This window comes from Mastomys coucha, unplaced genomic scaffold (assembly GCF_008632895.1).
Source record: "Mastomys coucha isolate ucsf_1 unplaced genomic scaffold, UCSF_Mcou_1 pScaffold22, whole genome shotgun sequence".
In the NCBI taxonomy this organism is placed as follows: domain Eukaryota; kingdom Metazoa; phylum Chordata; class Mammalia; order Rodentia; family Muridae; genus Mastomys; species Mastomys coucha.
Genome location: NW_022196905.1, coordinates 27,258,904 through 27,283,900, shown reverse-complemented (window position 1 = coordinate 27,283,900; position 24,997 = coordinate 27,258,904). Strand labels below are relative to the sequence as shown.

The following is a 24,997-nucleotide window of genomic DNA, read 5'->3' as shown; positions in this document are numbered from 1 at the left end:
TAAAAAAAAAAAAGAAAAACCAGAAAAATAAAACAACAATGAATTTGGATCCTAGGTCATATCATACACAGGAAAAAAAAAAAAGAAAGGCTTCCTAGTCAGGAAGTGGTGGCATATGCCACACAGAAATCAGCTAAAGACCTAAATATCAGGGCTAATACCCTAAACTCTTAAAATGTCTGTCTGTCTATCTTTCTACCTATCACCACAAAGTTTAAACTGGGCTTGCCTCTTCCTCTGAATGTTGGGATTATACCCCAAATGTTGGAGTTACATCTCAAATGTTGGAATAACAGGTATCCACCCCTATGCCCAGAATAAAGGAAAATCTTTAAGACCTTAAATTTGAGAATGATTTCTTTCTTCCCTTTTTTATACTTTGTTTGTAGATTTATTTTCATTTTGTGTGCACTATTCTTTTGCCTGCATGTGTGTATACGAGGGTGCCAGACCCCTTGGAACTGGAGTTGTAGACAGTTGTAAACTTCCATGCTGATGCTCTTAACCACTGAGTCATCTCTCCAGCTCCATCAAAAATACAAAACTAATTGAAAAAATAGCTAAGTAGATGCTAGGGGTGCCAGGAGCCGGTAGCACATATTTGTAACCCCAATGCTGGGGCAGCTGGGACAGGAGCTCCCTGAGGCTCGCTGGCCAGCCAACCTAGCATACTTAAGAAGATCCAAAAACAAGGCAGATAGTACCCGAGGAACAACATCGAAGATTGACCAAAGCCCACAGACACAACTAAAACGTCAAAATAGAAAAAGAATGACAAAAGAAAAGTACACCCATAATCCCAGTTCATGTTAAGGCAGGAAGATCAGAAGTTCAAGGTCACTACTGGCTACTTAGGGAGTCAAAGAAGAGCCTTTGGCTACATGAAAACTGTCTCAAAAATTAAAAACTTAAATAATTAAAATTATTAATAACTGAAAAATTTTAAATGTAGTGAGTGATATCCACCCACAAGATTAGAGAATGTAGAAAGAACCATACCTTCCACTTAGTAAACAGGTCGGCAAGGAAACCGTTCACAGCTTTCTCAAAGTACAGATCCCCTGAAAAGCAGCAGTGAGGAGACAGTCAACAAATAGGACCAAAGACAAAGCAATGGGTTCTGCTAAGTTTTTTTGTAAAAGATTACAAAGCCTTTAAAGTACAAAGTCACTAGATGTGACATTAAAGGGTGTTGACACACACCTTTAATCTCAGCACTAGAAACAGATGCAGGTGGATCTGTGTGTTCAAGGCTAGCCTGCTCTATATAGCAAGTTCCAGCCAGAGCTACACACCTCAAAACAAAACAAAATTAACAACAAAAACAAACAAACAAAAAAACAAGGAAAAAAGTATAAAGTACAAAAATGTAGGAGGATGTACTTGCACACAGTAGACAAACATTCTGTCTTTGGGCTGTCTCCAACGCCATCAAGCCAAGTTTACTATGGAGGCTCGGTGCTTCTTCAGCACAGAAAGTACTTCCTCATAATTACAGTATCTATCAGCAGCAAGGCAAAGCCCAAATTTATAAAGAAGCAGATGACAGGTTAATATATTGTGTATTAAGAAAAGAGAACAACCTAAACTCCAAATATGATACTTCTTATAGTTGCACTTAAAGTGTATGAGAAGATAATTTGCAGGGCCATGAGCTAGCTCGATGGGTAAAAATACCTGCTGCCAACGACCTGTGTTTGCTTCCTAGAAGCCCCAGGAGACAGAGAACTGACTCTGGAAAGTTGTACAGACACAGACACAGACACAGACACAGACACAGACACAGACACAGACACAGACACAGACACACACACACACACACACACACACTCACTCCACATTTTCTCTCTTTCTCTCTAAGTAATGAAAGTTTCTTAAAAAAAAAATTATTTGATAAGCCCTAGGCATTCATTAATTATTGTTTATAGATTCTTCTACCCATAAATGTCCTTGTTGGTCAGGTAGACACAGGATCTGTAACATTTAACATTCTGTGATCATTATGTCATAATTTAAATACCATGAAGTAAACTAAATGAGGCTGGAGAGATGGCTCAGCGGTTGAGAGCATTGACTGCTCTTCCAGAGATCCTGAGTTCAATTCCCAGCACACATGGTGGCTCACAACCATCTGTAAAGTGATCTGATGCCTTCTTCTGGTGTGTGTCTGAAGACAGCAACAGTGTACTCACATACATAATACAAATAAATAAATCTTTAAAAAAAAAGTGGACTAAATAAAAAACATCAAGTTGAGAGTTATAGTATATGCCTGCACTTAGGAAGCTGGGAAAGAAGTTTGTGAATCTAAGGACAGCCTGGGTTATAGAGCAAGGTCCTGTGAGCAGACAGAAAGAGATTACTGCTACCTAAGCATATTAGAACCTAAGATCTGAGAATTCAGGTTTTTCATTCATACTTTATTGCATTTCCTTAAATTCACATTCTGCTTCTGCATGTTCTCTCCATTATCTACGCAGTTTATATAAATATAAGAGAGGAACTGGCAAGATGGCTCTATGGGTAACAGCATTTGCTGCTCAGGACTGATGACAAAGTTTGATCCCTGAATCCATACATAAAATTAAGACAGGCCGGACAGTGGTGGTGCATGCCTTTAATCCCAGCACTTGGGAGGCAGAGGCAGGTGGTTTTCTCAGTTTGAGGTCAGCCTGGTCTACAGAGTGAGTTCCAGAACAGTCAGGGCTACACAGAGAAACCCCGTCTCAAAAAAAAAAAAAAAGAGTTATAACAGAATCTATGCAAAGTTGTCTGTCCTCTGACCTTCACAGGGGTATGTGGGATATATGCATGCACATACTCACAAAATATTAATTTAAAAAAAGTCTAAAAGTAAATAAAACAAAGAAGTATTGTGCATGGTAGTGAATGCTTGAAATTACAATACTTGGGAGGCAGGAGAATCAGAAATATAACGTCATCCTTGATTACAGGGTCTCACTAGCTCTGACAGGAATTTGCTTTGTAGAAAAGGCTGGCCTTGAACTCACAGAAATCTGAATGCCTCTTGACTCCTGAATGTTGGGATTAGAGGCATGCACCACCACACCTTGCCTGTACCTCAGTTTGGTAGAATGCTTGCTTAGTTCACACAGAGCCCAAGGTTCAGTCTCTAGCACAGCATAAGCTGGGCACAGAGGTGAGTGCCTTTGATCTCAGCACTTGGGCAATAGGAGAATGGGAAGTTCAAGGTCATCCTCAGCTATATGAGACCTTATCTCAAAAAACAAACAGCAACAAAAATAATAATGAAAAGTAATAGCAAAAAGGACAGAACTAAAAGGTTTGACAAGAAAGCACAACACGTCTTTAGCAACTACCAAGAGCTTACAAACTTGGGGGAAAATAGAAAATCCTTTCCAGTCCCAGTTACAATCACTATTTAGGAAACATACCATAAATATCAAAATCCCACATTTCACAGCTCATCTGAATAAATATGTAAACCATAGCCGACGTAGAACGGAACACCACCTGTAACAAATAAAAACATAATGGCATTAAAAAGTAAATGATTTGTATACAGTTTTAGTTGCACAGGATGAACAGGGTCTGTCATGATGGTAATGGTAACATATTTACAATTATTCATTAGTATTTAGAAAGAGAATGTGAATGTAAATGTGTGCATTTGCTTGTGCATAAGTGTAAGTGTGTGCATGTGTGCCTGTGTGCATGTGTTTGTGTGTGTGTGTTTGTGTGCCTACACATGGAGGTCAGAGAAAAACTTGCAGGAGTCAGTTCCCTCCTTCCATTATGTGGGGACTGAGGACTGAAATGTAGGTCCATCAGGCTTTTCGGATAGCTCTTTCAGTCACTGAGCAATCTCACCAGCCCAACATAATTATACACTTAAGAATAGTACACACATATTTAATGCTTAAAAGTTAATACAAATGTGCAACCTATACAAGCAACCTGCATACAAGATATACTGGTACAATATTGGGACAATATTAGAGGATTAAGCAACCACCAGTTTTTATGGTCTTTTTTTTTTCCTTTTTTGATTTAAGGTCCACTCCATGAGATAGATCCCATACCTGACACTGTTGAAGTAGCCAAGAACCTTAGACTAGATATGTAAGCCATGAGCATAGGGGAAAAAAACTATCATTATTCTGCTAAAGGAACATGGAAATAAAATGACTTTTGATGACACACTGCTAGAACCATAGATCACAGTCTCACTCTGCCCTCCCTCATCAGAGATGCCTTTTCTTGTAGAAGATAGGAATTAACAGGGACCTACAACTAGACAATGGGCAAAAATGGAGAGACTGGAGCAGTCTTATATATTTTTTTTTTTTTTGGTTGTGAGCCTAGCCTTTAACGGCTGAGCCATCTCTCCAGCCTGAGACTGAAGTAATCTTAAATGGGATGTCTTCATCAAACCTCTCCCCTCAGGGGTCAGGGATCTATTGTGAAGAAGTGGAAAGACTAAGACTAGAGGTGGTAGATGACTATAAAAAAACAGTGTCTTCCAGATACATCAGGACTAATGCACATATGAACTCAGAGATCAAGGCAGTATACATAAGACCTGCAGAAGGCCTGCACAGGTTCAAGCAAGATGTAGTTCCAGAACTGAAGCTTGAAAGAGAACCCCCCTTAACCAATAAGCTATTTACAACTGATATCTGTAGGCAAAAGCCAACCATACTCCAAGGCATGCTCCATGACCAGAATAGTTAGCCAAGCACAAAACAAATTCCACACTTTTGTGGGTGCTTTTGTTTTTTGTTTTTAAAAATTTATGTATTTATTTTATGTGTATGAGTATACTGTAGCTGTACAGATGCCATGAGCCATCATGTGGCTGCTGGGAATTGAGCTCCGGCCCGGCTCTCTCCTGCCCCTCTCACTCCAGCATAATTCACTGTAGCTGCCTTCAGACGAACTAGAAGAGGGCGTCAGATCTCATTACGGGTGGTTGTGAACTATCATGTGGTTGCTGGGATCTGAACTCAGGACCTTCGGAAGAGCTGTCAGTGCTCTTCCTGCTGAGCCATCTCACCAGCCCGGGTGCTTTTGTTTTATTTTGGTATTTTCTTTTTGTCTTTTTTTTTCATTGTTTTAATTTTTTATGTTTATTTTCATGAAAGAGAAAATGAAGTTGGGTAGACAGGGAAGTAGGCATGATTAGTAAAGAGTTGAGGAAGAGAGAAAAACATGACAAAATATATTATATAAAACTTTAAAGAGTTCGAGGCCAGCCTAGTCTACAGAATGAGTTCCAGGACAGCCAGGGCTACACAGAGAAACCTGTCTCGAAACACCAAAAAAGAAAAAAAAAAAAGAACAGAGCAAACTCTGATGTGGTGGTTCATGTCTATAATCCTATAAATCAGAAAAGTCAGTTCAAAGCCAACCTGGGCTAAAGAGCAAAATCCTGTGTTGAAAAGCAAACAAAATATATACTCAGTAAATTTTGTAGTTTCTTTACTAAAAGAATTTTTCAAACAATGGAGGATTTCTCTTAATTGTGAAGTGTCACATTAAAAGCAAACTTTACCCATTTGTTTTTTTTTTTTTTCCCATCTGGTTGATAGAATGCCCAGTTGGTAGCAATCCTGCCTTGTTTTCATGAAACTCTAAATCTACTATACCAAATAAGACTGGGTATGTGGCACATGCTTACAATCCCAGCACTTGTAAGGTGGACACAGGAGGGTTGGGTGTTAAAAGTAATCCTTAGGTACAAAGAGTTCAAGGCCAGCCTGGGCTACATGAAGCCCTACTTCAAAAAAACAAAAGCAGGGGCTAGAGAGATGGCTCAGTAGTCAAGAGTGCTGGATGCTCTTAGAGATGACCCAGGTTGATTTCTCAGCGCCCACACTGAGGTCCACAACTGTCTTTAACTCCAGTTCTAGGGGATCCAATGACTTCTTCTAGACTCCATGGGCACCAGGTATGTTTGGTACACATATATATGTGGCAAGCAAAAACTCATACACAAGAAAAAAAATAGCCAGGCAGTGGTGGTGCGCGCCTTTAATCCCAGCACTTGGGAGGCAGAGGCAGGCGGATTTCTAAATTCAAGGCCAGCCTGGTCTACAGAGTGAGTTCCAGGTCAGCCAGGCTACACAAAGAAACCCTGTCTTGAAAAAAGAAAAAAAAAAAGAAGAAGGAAAAAGAAAAGAAAAGAAAAGAAAAAATTCTATAAAAACAAAAAGGAAGTTACTTAATCTTATTCCAAGCTCTGATTCATAGGAAGCAAGCTTGGATCCCTGTAGCACTTGGATAAGGACTGGCAAAGGACTGCAATACTTTCAAGAAGACTCACACAAGAAACGTAGTAGAAAGGGCAGCAGCTCTACCCATGAAAGTCACAGAAACCTCAAGAACTTGAACCAAGACTTGCCAAATGAGCTTACTAAATTATAATTAATTGACATCATACATTCTCTTCACGAGATTGCCCCAAGCAAAAGTTTGACTATATATGCTTACTGCTAATGTTATTCAGTCGTTCACTGCTACCTCTGAAGAACTTTGGTGAAAATGCAGAATGTAAATCTCTTAGTCCTTTTTTCAGTTCACTAGAGACTACTCTGGAGAATTCCTGTACCTGATAAATCTCCCCGTAAACCCAAACCTCGGTTTTTCAAGAAATATGGCTTCTTAAAACCCATGACTAGGCTGGCCATGAACTCAGAGATCCACCTTCCTCTGCCTTTGGGAATAAAGGCCTGTGCTACCATTGTCAGAGTTTTATTCTCTTTTTTTAGTGTCTAGGGAAAAAGCTTTTGAAAGTGTTAACTTTGACCATCTGGTGATTTCTAGGTATTAGTATGGAGGATTTTGTGCACAGCAGTATTGTTTTGTTTTAATTTTGTGTGTGACTGTTGAATAGGTATGTTACGTTGTGCATACAGAGAGGTCATAGGAGCAAGTCAGCGCCCTCCTGTCACTCTGTACCTTACTCCCTTTACACAGGGTCTGTCACTAAACTTGGAGCCTGACTGCAGCCTATAAGCTCCACTGTCACCCTAGCTGTCCCCTCCTAAATTTGCTCCAGTAAAATCATGTGTGACCATGTCTACCTTCTTTTTAAAAAAACATGGGTGCTAGGGATTTGAACTCAGGTTCTCAAGTTAGCACAGCAAATGCTGTTGCCCAGGGAAACAGCACCCCAGCCCTGTTTGGTTTTCCTTTGTTAATAGACAGGTTCTCACTATGAAACCCAGGCTAGTCTGGACTTGCTATGTTCTGGCTTCAGACTCCTGGTGCTGTACTCAGAGGTACTACCAAGCCCAGTTCCTTTATACAGTGTTGGATTTAACCTAGGACTTCAGGCATGCCAAGCAAGTGTGAGACCTCCGAGCTACATGTTCACTTTTTTGAGACATGATTTTACTATGCAGCCAGAGTTGGCTTTGAAATTGTAATCCTGCTAAATTCTTCTGAAATGCTCAGACTACAGGCGGGTACTATTATACCTGGTTTACTTTTTAAAATCATGGCATAATTTATAGAAAGGAAGAAAAACATTTATAGTTTTTATACTATTCTGGAAATCACTTTGTAAACCAGGCTGGCCCTGAACTCACAGAAATCTACCTGCCTCTACCTCCCAAGTGCTGGGATTAAACGAATGTGCCGTTGCTGCCACAACCACCTCTAGGTCCTCCTCCTCCTCCTCCTCCTCCTCTTCCTCCTCCTCTTCTTCCTCTTCCTCCTCCACCACTCCCACCACTCCCCCCACTCCCCCTCCCACTACTGGGCTCTATACAAAACTTTTTTAAAAAGATATCTTTTGCCGGGTGGTGGTGGCGCACGCCTTTAATCCCAGCACTTGGGAGGCAGAGGCAGGCGGATTTCTGAGTTCGAGGCCAGCCTGGTCTACAGAGTGAGTTCCAGGACAGCCAGGGCTATACAGAGAAACCCTGTCTCGAAAAACCAAAAAAAAAAAAAAAAAAGATATCTTTTGAGGCTGAAGATGTACTCAACAGTGTATGCTTAGCATGTACAACTACCTAGAATGGCAAAAAAGACTCCCTTTAAGGCAAAATTATTCTAAAGACAGAAGTAGGTCAGTCCTTCAACTACTGATTCTCCTGCCTTCAATTCCCAAGTTTTCAGATTAAAAGTGTCCATTAGCCAGGTGTCACGGCACACACTTACAGCACTCAGGGCAGTGGAAGGCCTATTCTGTGAATTCAAGGCCAGATTGATCTACATAGTGAGTTCCGGAATAGCTTGTGCTACATAGTGAGACCCTGTCTCAAAATACAACAATGGCAACAAACGTTATGTCAGTTTTCCCTTTTAAAATTTACACTTACAACCTATTATGTGATGGAAAACCAGGCAAATGCTGTGGTTATGAAGTTACCTAAAGTAAGAAGGCTGGTGGGGATGTGGCTAATGTGTTACTACGGGTTTGACTGCATCACTAAAAAGAGGGAGTGACCAAAATAGACACGTGTATCACTGCTGGGGCAAATTCTGTGCGTCTATGTTTGAGAGGCAGGTGAAGGGGAGAGGATAAGCGTAGTCAAGTTTAAAAGGGTGTGGCACACTCACTAGCGCTCAGGTAGAGGTCAGAGAACAACCTTCCCCACACAGCAAGCTGGCTGAGGAGCTTCGGAAGCATCCCCTCTCCACTGCCCATCTCTCAGGTAGGAGGAGCAGGCAAGGATGCTGATGCTTGCACCACTACGGATGACTTTCAGGATCTGAGCTCCAACCATCAGGCTCACACAGCCAGTGCTTTTACCTACAGAGCCAATTCTGCAGCTAATAAATTTTATAATGCTAATATCTTTCTCCTTTCTTTCCCTTTTGATACTACGGACTGAATCCAGGGTCTTGTCACACTGGACAACCACTCTACCACTAAGGTTCATCCCCAACCCAATAGTGCTAATGTCTTGTCATATACAGGTATCTTGTTCTAAGCTAGGGTGGTAGTAATAGCTATCATTTCAACTTTCCAGAGGTAGAGATACAATTGAGAGTTCAAGACCAACCTGTACTACACATTGATAGTCCCTGGCTTTAAAAAATTTTTTAACAAAGGTCATTTTCTCAGCTTCTTTTTTTTTTACTTTTTGGTTTTTCAAGACAGGGTTTCTTGGTGTAGCCCTGGCTGTCCTGGAACTTGCTCTGTAAATTAATTGGGCTGGGCTGGCTGAACTCTAACCCAAAGATTTGTCTGGCTCTGTGCTGGAACTCAAGGTGTGTGCCACATGCCTGGTGTTTCCTACATTTCTTAAATAGCTTAGAATTTATATGCCTATTGCACAGGATCAGATTATAAATTCTTATACTTGGAAAAATCCATTCAACAAACACTTGAAATTACTAAGTGCAGGAACTGTACTAGAGAACTTCAGGATGTGTTACTCGGTAGCCCAGACTGAAACTGATTATATAGCCCAGAATGGCTTCTAACTCACAGTAATCCTCCTGCCTCACCTTCTGAATGCTGGGACTATAAGCAAGAGCCACTACAACCAGTCCTGTATTTAACAGATTGGACAGACTCATTTGGAAGACGAAAATGAAGATCAAGTCCAACCTGCCAAGATCCAACTATAAGAGAGCAGTAGAGGACCAGTTCTAGCTGGGTAGCCAGTGTCAGTCATGACAAGTTTTGCTTACGCCTTTGTTGTGGATTCAGGACTCAGACATAATGGTATAACAAAACAAACAAACAACAAAAGAGTCATTTTGCAACTCTTACCCTGGTCTCTTCACTAATGTAACCACACATGACCTTCTCATTCTTGACCCACAGCTCACCAGCCTGTGCCCTGAAAGGAGACACACATACAAGTTATTGTTGCTCTCTCCAGGTGGCTCAGTCACTCACTGTCTTCTGAATCAAACCAGCCTCCTGTATCTGTCATCTAGGTTTAATTGTTTCCAAATGACCTGATCAGTTTTAACTTTCCATAGAGAGCCCGATGAGCAGATGATCTACTATAAACAGCTCTCAGTGTCCTAAATACAAACAACTAGAGTCCACAGAAAACATACAGGTCTAGAGAATTGGGCCTTCGAAGAACAGTGACCCTCAGAAATGGTATACAAAATTATTGGGTTCAGATTTTATAGCTTTGGTTAAAGCTCAAAAAATAAGTGTTGGTAAAAACTGTCTTAATCTTAGCCCTGATACAGTGAGTTTCAATACAAAGAAAACATCATTTTAATCTTAGGATCCTAACACAAGCAATCAGGAGATATTCTGATTCAATGGAATCAGGTTACCATTCAAGGGAAGTCACATTTCAAAATTAAAAATGTTGGGAGAGGTGGGACATGCCTTAAATCCCAGCACCCAGGAGGTAGAGGCACAATGATCTCTGTGATTTCCAACCTGCTCTGAGATAATGACCTCCCGACAGCTAGAACTACAAGGTGAGAGTCTGCTGCAAAGCAAACAAACAAAAACAAAAACAAAGAAAAAAGAGAGAAAGAGAAAGAAAGAAAGAAAAGAAGTAAGGAGGACACAGTGTGTGTTTGTTTTAAGGTTAGGGCCAAGGACATGGCTCAGTGGGAAAGGTTCTGGCTACTCAAGTCTGATGATCTGAGTTTAATCACTGGAACCTGAGGAAAAAGTCAGTGCATCTGAAATCCTATCATTTCACCTGTGAGATGAAAGGCAAAGACAGGAGAATCAGCCAGCAGCGCACAGCCCTTTGGATGGAAGCTCCACGTAGCACAGCAGAGCCATGCCCTTGCTCTTTCTCTCTCACACATAAAACAAATAATTTTTTGAAAACATAATGACAATTTGGTAAGTCTTTTCCAATTGAATGTTTTTCCCTCTGAAACTCTTTTGTTGTTTATTTTTGAGACGACTATGTGACTCAGGCTAGACTCCATTCTATATAGCTAAAGCTGTTCTTGAACACAGAATCCCCCTGCATTGCTCACCTAGGTGCTAGATTACAGAAGTGTGCCTCCCAGCGTCTTTCCTCTGGGACTTTATGAGTGTGTAAGAGAACAGAGCAGTACAACAAATGAGGTTCTAAGCTCAGAGCTGTCCACTTTGGGGAATAGCTAGTCTAAGCAGGGATTGCAGCTGGGTGTCACTTACTAGCTGACTATCAATAGATAAACAAGAAGCAATGTTGGTCCTTTCCAGATGATATGAGTTCAGTTCCTAAATGACATAGTACTTAAGAATGGTGCCATGCACTAGTAATCCCAGCACTTGACATATTGCTTTTTATACATACTTTTAATTCCAGCACTCAGGAAACAGAGGAAATCCCAGACCTCTATGGGTTCAAGGCCAGGCTAGTCTATGTAGCAATTTCCAGAATGTCAGGGGGCTACATAATAAAACCTTGTCTTAAACAAAACAAAACAAAGAAACAACAACAACAACTAAAAAAAAAGCAACACCACCAAACATTGTTTTACAGGATCTCTAAAACAAGCTCAAGTGTGCTCAACGGTATTAGCTTTTCCTACTATGTGCATGCAAATCAGTGCAACAAAATTTAGTATTAGATTCTAGTACCTCTATTCTTTGTTACAAGATGTTATCATCTTTCTAAGGGTCAGATTTTACTATCTTTGTTTATTTTTGTCTGTGTAGGGTTGTGTTTATGTCTGGAAGAGCAGAGAATTTGTGTATATATAAAGATGTGTTTATGTCTGTGAAAAGCAGATTAAAGCAGATCTCTCCTTCTACCACGTGGGAAGCAGGAAATCAAACTTAATTCATCAGTCTTGGCAGAAAGTGCCATTACCTACTGAGACATCTCACTGCCCAAGCCTCAATTTTTTAGAAAAAGCAATAAATGTGATTAGTATTATCCCTATAGCTAACTAGCCACCTACCTACTTAATTTCTAGATCTCTTGAGAAGAACAAATGATATATCATAAAGGATAAATGATAAATAAAAAAATTATTCCTGTGGAAATGGGTTTTACGGTTGTTCTTGCCAAAGTTAGTATGAAGCCAAGCAGAGCAATTCAGTCAGAAGCCAAAAGAAGCCATATTAAAACAATTTAATCTTCAACTTGGAAGATTAAATTGTTCAGAGGCTAGAAGCTTCCAGGCCTAGGCCTAAGAAAAGTTAGAACGGAGAAAGAAATGCTCTGGGTCCAGCCCAAGCAATGTGTTTACATAACATAGCTCAGGTATGGCTCTCATCTAATCCCTTCATCTGAGGAAGTAAAATAGACATTTACATCTGGTACCCAACTAGGAGAAAGGAAAAAAAGAACATCACTGCAAAAAGGAGAGGACATCAGACAGAAATGTTGAAGAGAAGTAATTCACCTGGAATCGTCCCTCTCCAGAGGAAGTATCAGTTGGTTGGACATGCTCAGAAAGACTTGGGAGACTCCAGAGCCACAGAGCCTCTGAGACAGCAAACCACGGTGAACCAGAACAAAAGACTATTCTAATTATATAGACGGACAGTTCCAGCATTAAAAAATGAAAACTTCATTTCAGAGCCCTTATATTTCCTCTCAAAAAAAAGTTGAAAATATAATAAAATATATATATAATAACAATAAGAAATTAGCTATATACTAAGTACAAAGGCTTGAGAGACAAGAGACAGGAAGTGCTTAACTGTGAGCCTATGGTGCCTGATGAAATCAAGGATCAAGACAGTCCATTGAACCTCCTGGGCCACCTCTTAATAAAGCCTTCAAGGTTCTGGTTTGCAAAAGACATTTTAAAGAATCAATAATAATTTATGGAGTGCACTCACCCTATATAAGACATGTTAAATACCTAGACTACCCAAAATAGAATTATCCCCCACGACTGGAAATATTTAGTGACAGCTGTTCTGGAAGCTGGTTCTCAATTACAACAGCTGACATGATGTCGAAAAGAAGTTGCAGCTATTGAAAATTGTAATAGTCTAAAGGTGTTAATATTGCGAAAGATCAATTGTGAGGGGAAGGTCGATGTACTGATTTACAAAATCAGATGCAATTTGATGACTATTATTATACAATGTACTTTAGTAGCATTAACAGTCTGGGATAAGGTAGAGGAAGAAGGAAAAAGGTCTATGTCATTCACAAAGATTATGCAAAGTCCTAGAGAGACTCTTACTGATTTCTTTCATAGATCAATGTCTGCTATAAACAGGGCAATATTAGATCGAGATGAGATGGATATTGGATTAAAACAGTGTAAAAAGTTCAGACCTTTAAAAAAAGCACCCATGGCTGAATGGATTAGAATTACTGCTGATATTAACCCTAATGATGATGAAATTGGACAAGCAATGGCCAATAATCCTAATGGCAAAATGTCTGTGGTTTTTAACTGTGGGAAATGAGGTCATCTGAAAAGGGATTGCAGGCAAGTCATTCCTAGAGACTTCAAGAAGATCTCAGCCTTCCAGATTTGTAGAAGGTTTGGTAAGGGTAGGTAACCCAATGACTAATGAGTGAAGATCAGCAAGAGATATCTGAGGTAACACCTTATTGATGGGAAACTAATTCCCTATGAAATAATCCTTTAAATATGGGGAAACGTCCTAAAGGGTTCACCTGTACCTGGGCAACAAACAATGAGCCAGGTATTTCCTGTCAGCAATCCACAGAGCAACTAGAGAAAACTAAACTAGGTACTGGAGATCTAATGCATGCTAAAGTAGGAGGCACTTCCCTAGACTTAGACATAAATAAAAACTCATACTAACCCCAAAAATTCAATGCTACAAAATACCCACTGGAGTAATGGATTACTACCCACAAAGACAGTAGGAATGATTTCAGGAAGAAGTAGCCTAACATCTCAAGGATTCATCTTTACATCCAGATGTACAGATGAATACTTCAAGGGAGAGATTGAGATTATGGCTTACATAAAGAAAAATATACAGTTAAAAGCTGAGAGAGGATTCTTAGCTTTTACTGCTTCCTTATGTCAAAGGCCAGGTAGCTTCAATTAAAAGAACAGGAGAATTTAGAAATACGAGAAGACAAGTTTTTTGACAAATTGTTATCAACGACCAGAGACCAAAAATTAAATGGTATTGAAATTGAAGGTTTGGTGGACACAGGTGCTGATGTAACTATAATCTCACAAGAATCTTGGAATCCACATCAACCCCTTAAGAAAGTAACTACACTGGACTATCGAAAAATTTACTGCATTAGATCAACCTGTATACTTTAAAGATGTGTCAACACCAGAGTGGAAGTAATGGAATGTGTAACACTTTTGTCTATGTTGCCACAGGTGATGAAACACTATGGGTTCCCTCAAAATTGATAAAGTTCTGATCTGAGTAAGAGAAGTTCGACTCAAAAGGGCAAGGAAGGAAGACAGCAATGTAGCTGACACAGAAAGCTGACCCCTGGCATGGAACAGATCAACAAACTGGTTGAAAAAGGACAGGTCATTTCTCAGACTGAGACTGGAAAACTCTGATGCTAAAACGGACCTTTGGTGAAGGACAGATGATCAGGCCTACAGTTATGAAGGATCATCGACAGATCTGCATAAGGACATTCTGCTGCTAAGTTTGTGAAACTGATAATTATCTCTGTTGTAAAAGTGAAACTGTACAAATTTTACCTTAAACAGAAAAAAGGAAGATGTACAGGAATTTTAATCCAGCAACATTGCTGCTCTGGGAAGGGATCACATCCAAAGATCTTCTAGGTCTATATGATCCAGACAAAATGCAGACATTTGCACTTCTCTATTGATTTTCCTGGTAGCTGTTTCAGTTTACATTGCCACCAACAACATATCAGAGTTCCTGTCCCCACCCCCTCAGCAGCATTTGTTATTTTTGTCTTGTTGATGGTAGCCATTCTAACTGGGATGAGAGTCTGAGACCAAAACAGAAATGAGAACAACACACCTTGCAAGTTAATAGAAGAACAACACAGAAAAAATGTATCTTGCCAGTTAAGAGTTATGTATGCAGTTAAGAAAGTTAAGAGTAAGTTCCTGTTGGCCCTTTGTTTGACCTCTGCAATGGAAGTGCTTGATCATGTGGGCAGAAAATATGCCAGGGAATACACAGTAAGTGCACTGGCAGGAAGGACATCAGAACATAAGCTTACCCCTGATTGGACTTGATAGGAAATATGGTAGCCCTGTGTTTTTGCCCTTTTTAAGCATCTGTAAAACATGACTTGTGCCATTTCCTGGGAACCCAGGAACGAGTCTGGCTCGAGTCCATCTTCCTGGACAGTATAAAGTAAGGCTTGCTTCAAAACTGGCTCAAAAATTGTGGTAGTAGTCTTATTCCTGATCAGTGGGATTAACATATAGAATCTCAAAACAATTTTAACTTGTGTTTTTCTGATATGGATCTCAAATTTTCTGTATTTTGGTAAAACAGACTTTTCAAAATCCCTCCCTTTTTTTCAGTGCTAGAGATGGAGCCCAGGGCCTCATGTATATTACTCGTCAGTTAATCACTTGACCACAATTTTAATTTGTATTTTTCTAATGACTAAAAATGTTGAACATTGCCGGGCAGTGGTGGCGCACGCCTTTAATCCCAGTACTTGGGTGGCAGAGGCAGGCAGATTTCTGAGTTCGAGGCCAGCCTGGACTACAGAGTGAGTTCCAAGGACAGCCAGGACTATACAGAGAAACCTTGTCTTGAAAAACCAAAAAAAAAAAAAAGTTGAACATTTTCTCAAGTATTTATTGACCATTTGATTTTCTGCTTTTGAGAACCCTCCCTTTCCTATTAGTGGGCTATATGAAATCAGTGAAGTCCACAATCTATTACAGCTATAATCTGGAAATAGAAAAGTTGAAATAGTTTATTAAGTATAGCTAGTTAGCATCTTTTATACTACATATCTTTGAACAAGCTAAGTGAGGCTGGAGAGATGACTTTTTGCTCTTACAGAAGACCTGGGTTCAGGTCCCGGCACTCACATAGTGGCTTACAACCAGCCGTAACTCCAGTTCCAAGAGATCTGACACTGCCTTCTGACCTCTATGAGCATGAGGTGTACACACGCAGGAAAAACACTCATCCAGAGATTTTTTTTTTTAAGCCAACTAATTAAAATAAACTACGGTGTGTCCATACAACAGAATATCACTGAGTCCTAATAATAATGTTTATAAAGAGCTGTAAATTCACAAAACTACAAATAGCCAGCATAAGCTATATAGTGAATTCTAAGTTAACCTACACTACCATGAGCCAGAGACCCTGTATTAAAAATATATATATTGGAGATGTAGATTTGTGGCAGAGGGCTTTCCCAACACAAAACATATAAGGCAGTAAAAAAAATGCTGGCAATGGGTTGTCACACAGAAAAACACTATCTTCTAAAAACAAAAACAAAAAGGTAGTGTTGGCACCACTGAGGACAGCCTGGCTACAACAGACTAGGTCTCAAACTTCCAGAGAGCAAAGCCACAAAGCAGGCCTAAAACTGCTGTCACGTACTTGGAACTTGTTGGCTCACATCACAGCACTCTGAAGTTTGAAACTCTGAGCACCTTCCTCATGGAGACCCACATGTGGAAGCACTGTACACGGACGACTAGCTGCACTAGATCCTACTGCTGCTCACTACCCAGGAAGTCGGGAATGCCATGACACCTACCTGATGCCAGCGAATTCCACTTTCTGAGTGATATAGGCACAGGTGCTCACCTAAGGGAAGGGAGAAAGAAAGGACTCAAACCACCAGGAAAGTCACACGAAAGACCTCCTGGCTTTAAAATCTCCTCCAAAAGTGGCAATGACAACAAAATAGTAGGACGCTGTGGTATATGCCTTTAGCCCCAGCACTGAAAGCAAGGGAGAGCAATTTTCCAGTTCAGCCAGGGCTACACAGAGACCCTGTCTCAGAAAAAAATAAAACAAAACACTCTTCTTTTTTGTTTTTGAGACAGGGTTTCTGTTTAGCCCTGGCTGTCCTGGAACTCACTCTGTAGACCAGGCTGGCCTCGAACTCAGAAATCCGCCTGCCTCTGCCTCCCAAATGCTGGGATTTAAGGCGTGCGCCACCACTGCCTGGCCAAAACAATCTTCTTAAACAACAAAGTCCAGTCAGTAAGGCAGTGACAGCTTTACCACACAGGGAAGAAGTAGAGCCAGATGAAGACTGACTGGCTCTTGAGGCTGCAGCAATTCTCAACAATAGTGAAAGTCAGGCGACAGTAAGTGCTGCCTGAGAAGTCCACTGCATGAATGTTTACATAGACCTCTACATTTATATACTAAACTGTCTTTATACTTTTGAATTTTATTTAGTGCCAGAGGTCAAACCAGAGGCCTCGAAGTGAGCCACCACTGAGAGAGCTAAAAGAAACAGAAATTCCTTTCACTCAATTAATAAAAGGCATGATTTTCACTTACTTATTTGTTTGTTTATATTTGGTGCTGGGAATTGAAACTAAGGCCTCACATATAATAAGCAAAGGCTCTACCATTGAGCTACATTCCTAGCCCAATCAAGGTTTTGGTTGTTTGACTTTATCCTGAAAATATATTTTGTGTAGAAATTCTACATATAATTTGTTCCTTCATAATATACAAAAACTATAGTAAAGAGTTTTCAGTACCTGGTCAATACATGGCATTTTAAATCTTAAAGGTTCACTAAAGATAAATAAATAGGGGGGTGTGATGGTACATTTCTTTAATCCCATCACTCAGGAGGAGTTCAAGGCCAGCCTAACTTACACAGTAAATTCCAGACCAGCCAAGTCTACATATTGGGACCATCCTCAAAAATGGGGTTGGGGGTGTGGTAGGAGTTGAGAGAAGGTTTGGGTTAAAAGCACTGTTCATCTCACAGAGAACCCAGATTCAGTTCCCAGCACCCACATGGCAACTCAGTCTGTAACTCCTACACTAGAAGATCCAACATCTTCTTCTGACTGGTGAAAGTACTAGGCATGCAAAAAATACAAATACAGGCATGCAGGCAAAACATCCATACAGGTAAAATAAAATAAATAAGAAAGAAAATAGATAAGGATATAGCCAAATGTTTACAGTAACTAGTTGCAGATGCTAGAGCTGGAACTAATTTTGATGGCTCTAAATTTATATGATGAGGAAAAACTGTCACAGAAAAGACAACATACTATTTCAAAAAAAAAAAAAATTGTATCTTACCAAACTTTTCTTTAGTCGCCACATATCCCCACGGCCAATATACTGATCCTTAAAAGTCAATTCCACTAGGTCAAGAGTCACATCCTAAAAGGGAATAACCACATATCTGTATTGTTTTGCCACACTTTAGAGTCAAAATATGATGTCCACACACCATAAAAAAGATGCAAAAAGGAAAACCTTTGAAAACACAAAAACAAAAACAACAACAAAGGCGTGCGCAGTGGTGGCGCACGCCTTTAGTCCCAGCACTTGGGAGGCAGAGGCAGATTTCTGAGTTCTAGGCCAGCCTGGGCTACAGAGTGGGTTCCAGGACAGCCAGGGTGATCCAGAAAAACCCCATTTCGAAAAAACAAAAACAAAAACAAGAAAACCTTTGAAAGACCAACAGCAGAACCTGGGAGAATTCTCCACAGCAGCAAAGGACACCAGAGGACAAACACTGGGCTTCAGTCCCTTTGCTGCTGTTGTCTGGCAAAGGGTATGGTTGCTTTGTTGCCCAGGCTATCCCCACACTGCTGAGTAATCTTGCCTCAGCATAGGTAGCTCCAACTACAGATACATGCAACCTTGCCTTTTGTTTCAATTTTGAAAGATAACATCGAACTCTCTGCTTTATTTACTACAGAATGTACATAATATTGATGGACAATGACTTTGCCTATCAAGCATTACTTAATAAAAAAAATGCAATCTGGGTATGGGTATGCAGGCTTTGATCACAGCACTAGGAAGGCAGAGGAAGACAGATCTTAGCGTTCAAGGCCAGACTGGTCTACATAGTGAGTTCCAGGATAGGCATAGCTACATAGTGAGACCCTGTCTCTAAAAACAAACAGAAATAGAAAGAAATAAAAATTCAAAGCCAGGCTGGAGAGATGGCTCAGCGGTTAAGAGCACTGACTGCTCTGATGAAGGTCCTGAGTTCAAATCCCAGCAACCACATGGTGGCTCACAACCATCCTTAATGAGATCTGGTGCCCTCTGGTGTGTCTGAAGACAGCTACAGTGTACTTACATATAATAAATAAATAAATCTTTTAAAAAAAAAATTCAAAGCCATATACAGTGTGTATCTGACAATCCCAGAAAGCTGAGAAAGGGCTATTGCCAGTTCCAGGTCAGCCTGGGCTCAGCAGCAAAACTGCCTAAAAAATAATAAGTAATTATTTAAAAAATAAATGAGGAACTAAAGAGACAGCTCAGAGATGAACAGCACTGACTGCTCTTCCAGAGGATCTGACTTTACTCAACTCCCAGCACTCACTCCCAAGTTTCAGGACACTCCAACATTCTTTTCTGGCCTCTGTGGGAACCAGGAACACACATGTGGAGCACAGACATACATGCAGGCAAACACTCAAATAGGTAAAATAAAGATAAATGTTTTCTAAAAATAATAATTAAAAATAAAAACAAAGGACAGAATAAAAACATTAGCAATTAAACAGAAAATTATAAATACATTGTTTTATATGACTAAAACAAACTTTAAAAACTGAGGACTTAAAAGCAGCCTATGTACCATTTATATCTAAATGACCTAGATATGGCTATATATTTAACAACCTAGCATTACACTTAAGTACCTCATTTCCATAGTTCCTAGCCTTTGAGGTTAGGTGCTAATCACTATAAAAAGACATAAAAGTACAAAGCAACATCTTGCCTTGGGGTCTACAACATTCACATAGACATCTTGATAAGGTCTTAGCCGGAATACTTGAGTCACAGTCTGATCCACACTGATAGTTTCTGAAACAGAGAAAAAAATCTGGATCAGTTAACACACTTTGAAGTCAGCACATACTCAGAAATTAATATAACTGATCATTTGCTATTTCTCTGTCTTTCAGGAAATTAAATTTTAAACAATTCTGTACTTTACTGATGAAACAAGTCCAAAAAATGACACTTGATTTAAAGTGATAATAAACCCCTGTAATTCTAGCATTTGGGAGGCTGAAGCAGGAAGACTGAAAAGCCAGACTAGGCTACTTAACCAGCCTCTGCCTCAAGAAAGAGAGCTAGAGCAGGAGAGATGGCTCAGGAGTTAAGAGAAGTTGTTGTTCTTGCAGAGGTCTTGGGTTGGGTTCCCAGCACCCTACAGTGGCTCACACCCATCTGTAACCCCAGTTTCAGGGGATCCAACAGGCATGTACATGATACACATACGTGCATGCAGGCAAAACATTCATACAAAGTAAAATAAACAAATTGAATCATTAAAGAAAGAAATGTAACTCAGTGGTTGCACATAAGCATGTATGAGCCCCTGGGTTTGTGAGTAGAGGGAAGAAGGAAGAAAATGAGAGAGAAGAGGTGGGGAAAGGGGAAGAGACTGGGGAGAAAGAGGCAAGCACTTAAGATCTTGCACTTGGGGGACCAGAGAGATGGTTGTCAATAAAGTGCTTGCTCTGTAAGCACAACACCCTGAACTCTGATCTTCAGCACCACGTAAAGGGCAAGCATGGCAGTACACACCTGCTTGCTCTCTAGCAATGGGGCTTCAGTTAGTTAGGCAAGTCAAAGCAGCAAACTCGGAGTTTATCAAAGACTGACTGTCTTGCCAGGCAGTGGTGGCACACACCCTCAATCCCAGCACTCAGGAGGCAGATCTCTGTGCTAGTCTATATAGTGAGTTCTATGATAGTACATTTACTATGACACAGTGAGACTCTCTCAAAAACAAAACAAAAATACTGTCACAAAAAAACAAAGGTGGAGAAAGATAGAAGATGATACCTGACATCAATCTCTGACCTCTATACAATACAGGCATGGGTAAGCACATGTGCAAGTTACACACTTCCACAAACAACACAGGCACACACACACACAACTTTTTTTTGGTTTTTCGAGACAGGGTTTCTCTGTGTAGCCCTGGCTGTTCTGGAACTCACTCTGTAGACCAGGCTGGCCTCAAACTCAAGAAATCCACCTGCCTCTACCTACCAAATGCTGGAATTAAAGGCATGCACCACCACTGCCCAGCCTCACAAATAGTTTATTACTTGTGACATTGGGACAAGAATTGTTATGAGTTGGAAGCTGGTCTGATAGACATTGAGTTTGATGCCAACCAGAGCTACAGAAAAAAAAAAAAAGAGAGAGAGAGAGAGAGAGAGTAGGAAGTGCCTTTGATTGCAGCACTCTGGAGGTGGAGGATCAGAAATACATACAGGCATGGATAAGCACATATGCTTGTTACACACCCACAAACAACACAGACACACATACACACAAGTATTTTACTCCTTGTGACATTGAGACAAGAATTGCTATGCATTGGAAACTGGCCTGATTAAAGGTTGAGGCCAACCTGAGCTTCAAAAAAAAAAAAAAAGAATACTAAAGTGCCTCTGAATGCAGCACCCTGGAGGTAGAGAATGGAAGATCAGAAATTCAAAGTCACCCTAGCCACACAGCATGTTCATCCTGGACCATGAACCTTATTACCACAAAGGAACCAAAAAAGTTTTAATTAAAATATTTTTAAAAAGCCATTTAAAAAAACTTTCAAGCTGGGCAGTGGTGGCGCATGCCTTTATTCCCAGTCCCTGAGGGCAGAAGCAGGCAGATTTCTGAGTTCGAGGCCAGCCTGGTCTACAGAGTGAGTTCCAGGACAGCCATGGCTACCCTATCTCAAAAAAACGAAAACTATCAAAAACCACTTGATGTGGTAGTATATGCCTTTGATTCTAGCACTTGAGAAGCAGACAGGTAGAATTCAGCAAGTACCAGGCCAGCCTGGTCTACATAGTGAATCACAAACAGCCAGGGCTACTTAGACCCTGTCTAAAAACAAGTAAGGAAAGAACAAAGAAAGAGGGGGAGGAAGAAAGAGATAGAGAGGGGGAAGAAAGGAGGAAGATAGATAGATAGATAGATAGATAGATAGATAGATAGATAGATAGATAGATCGATCGATCTGGAGGCTAGGAATATAACTCAAGTGGCAGCAAACTTGTTTAGTATGCAGAGCCCTAGGTTGGTGTGGGAGGAGCAACATAAGAAAAATTCAAACCCCAGTGGCAGAGGTGAGCTATTTAACATTCCCTTATAAGCTGCTCCTCATGGAAGACTCCAGAGATCCTCAAAACAATACAAACAATTGCCATTGCCATTGGTTACTCACCAAAATTAGATAAGACTTTATTTTTGAAAGTGCCACATGCCTTGGTCAAGGAGCACAGAGAAGTCAAGTTTTCCTTGCTAACTAACCCTCATGGTGATGGAAGGTATCCTCAATTGTCTTACTCAGCTATGGATTCTATACCATAACCATATACCATATACCACAACACAAACCAGCCAGGCAGGATGAGTTCAGTGGTGCAAGAGGAGGAATGAGTCTGTTATGGATGACTCTGACACACACATTAGGAGGGGATTCATTTCTATTACTAAGCTTATGGTTGGAGAGATCATAAGCAATAGTGTGGAAACGACTGCTGCAGCTTTACTACATGGATACAATATGCCTTTCAATTGATGTACTCATCCAAGTACTAAACAGGCATAATGCTTCTTAGCTTCTAAGGTCAGAGGAGACCAAGTATATTGTCAAGCACAAATCCAAATTGCTTTCTCTTTTTTTTGTTTTTTGTTTTTCAAGACAGGGTTTCTCTGTGTAGCCCTGGCTGTCCTGAACTCACTCTGTAGACCAGGCTGGCCTCGAACTCAGAAATCTGCCTGCCTCTGCCTCCCAAGTGCTGGGATTAAAGGCATGCGCCACCACTGCCTGGCACAAATTGCTTTCTAAGTTAGTATGTTTTTATTTTATATATTCATTATTTTGATTTTGGAATGAGTCTCAATATGTAGTCCCAAACTGCCCTAGAACTTTACTCTGTAGCCCAGGCTGGTCTTAACTCACGGGGATCTCTCGTCCCCTAGAATTAAAAGCATATACCACTGAAACTGCTCAAATAACTATGTTTATGCCCATAGATTAGTTTTGCTATTAGCTTTGACCAGAAAAGCTTCTTTCTGCACTGATCAGCAATGACTGAAGATCCACAACTCGTCAAGATGCTGAGAACAAATGACTGCTGCAAGTCCAGCCTCAAGGCTCAGGGAACATAACAACACAGGAGAAGAGGCAGGGAGAAAATAAGAGCCAGAAAAGTGAGAAGAAGAGTGTAGGATGCTCACGTCTGGATAGGATGAGAACCTCATTGTTTAACTCACAGCAGCTATGATTACATAAGATCGGGGCTGTCACTGCTATCATGAAAGGGGGAGAGACTCATGAGGCCCCAGCCATCCTTGCACATTTAATGGTTGATGAGGGAAGAAAAGACATTCTTTCAGTGGTGTATCCAGGGTAAGGTGCCTGTGCTCCTGTAAACAACCACAATAAAGCTTACTGGATCACACACAAAGAAAAAGACCTGTAGCAGCAAGGGAGCTACTGTGAAAGCAGAGCGAATTATCCAATGTGAGAAATAAGATGGGTTATGAGGAATGAATTTGCTATGTTCATGTTTAGAAATGTCACAATAAAACCCCTTATTTCAGGTGACAAGGTAGCATGTGGTAAAGGCCACCAAGCCTGACAACCTAGGTTCAATCCTTGAGACCCACATGGCAGAATGGGAGAACTGATCCCTGAAGTTGTCCTCTGACTTCTACACGTGCATCCTGCCTGTTGTGTGTCCTCGCACATAACTTATATAAGTAAATATTGGAAGAAACATCTTTTTTGAGACAGGGTATCACTATGTCTTCAGATAAAGAGAACATTACAGAAATCCACAATTGATCAAAATGCAGAGAGCAAAAAGAGACTGTGTTATGCTCTGTCCCAACTGATACATCTATTCACAATTCCTCACCTAAGGCTCTGGGACCGTTGTCAAAGCGTGGACAGACAGACGGTAAGAGCTGGAGAAACAGAACATCTGCTGTGAGATTCTCACCTAGAAATGTCAGAAAGGCTTCTACTATCAAGTGGCTGCCTAAACAAGTCCTAAAGAATGTCACACCAATGAGCAGGCTAATACAAAAAGAGGGAAGTGTGAAGGGCCTCCCCATAGACAAAAAAACCACAGGTAACTGAGGAATGCAGAGTACCAGGGAAGAGCCCCCAAATTTGGTTATCCAACACCAAGTGGTCATCCATAAGATCATGCACATACAGGTAACATTAGCAGGTTGCGTTTAAGTATTTAGGAATGTATATATAAGTAATGTAACAAAGACTCAGAAAGAAAAAAAAAACTGCATGCTTTTCTATCTCAAGAAGATTCTATCCAACGTATATATAAGCAAATGTGCATGTGGATACAGTAAACACAAAGAAAAGAGAGTGAGAAAGGGTGAAGATCAGGAAAGGAGGAAAGAGTGGATGCAGCTATGACAGAGAACCAGAAGCTACTTGTCCGAGCTATAATTCTGCCATAGAGCTTTTAGCCTTGTTTCGGTGGTGGCCAAGTACATAAAATATATTTGGTAATAAATATGTAAAATTTAATGTGACACTCCCCGGCATCCCTTCCAAATGTCTAATATAATTGTATAGAAGTTCACTGAGTTATACAGATTTTGAATCTGGTTAATTTTGGTGTATGATGCTTTAATTTATTTTCAAGGTTTCTAAAATAGTAATAGCTGGGCAGTAATGGTGCATGCCTTTAATCCCAGTGCTTGGAAGGCAGAAGTACCCAGATCTCTGTAAGTTTGAGGACAGCCTGGTCTACAGGGTGAGTTCTAGACAGCCAGGGCTAGAGAAACCTTGCCTCAAGAAAACAAACAAACAAACAAAAAATAAAATAAAATAATAATGTTTAAAACATTGAAACACACAATAAATACTTTATTTACTTAGGTGGCTCTGCTTAAACAGAAACTAACTATGTAGACCAGGAGGGCCTTGAACTAATAGAGACCTATCTGCCTCTGTCTCCAGTGTGC

At 40.4% G+C, this 24,997-nt stretch overlaps 1 protein-coding gene across 20 annotated transcripts in view; it reads right to left on the bottom strand.

The window, feature by feature from the left end:
• Positions 1-24,997, bottom strand: part of Depdc5 (DEP domain containing 5, GATOR1 subcomplex subunit) — a 132,532-nt gene that overhangs the window by 100,387 nt on the left and 7,148 nt on the right. For 18 of the 20 annotated variants that reach the window (XM_031340727.1, XM_031340720.1, XM_031340723.1 and 15 more), the window contains 6 exons: positions 19,749-19,834; positions 18,080-18,163; positions 16,557-16,606; positions 9,713-9,782; positions 3,417-3,495; positions 1,000-1,061 (listed from right to left, as the gene is read on the bottom strand). In XM_031340727.1, coding sequence (XP_031196587.1) covers positions 1,000-1,061; positions 3,417-3,495; positions 9,713-9,782; positions 16,557-16,606; positions 18,080-18,163; positions 19,749-19,834 — 431 coding nt within the window. Of the gene's footprint in view, positions 1-999; positions 1,062-3,416; positions 3,496-9,712; positions 9,783-16,556; positions 16,607-18,079; positions 18,164-19,748; positions 19,835-24,997 lie in introns of those variants that run through there. The other 2 variants (XM_031340739.1, XM_031340738.1) reach the window with 2 other exon arrangements.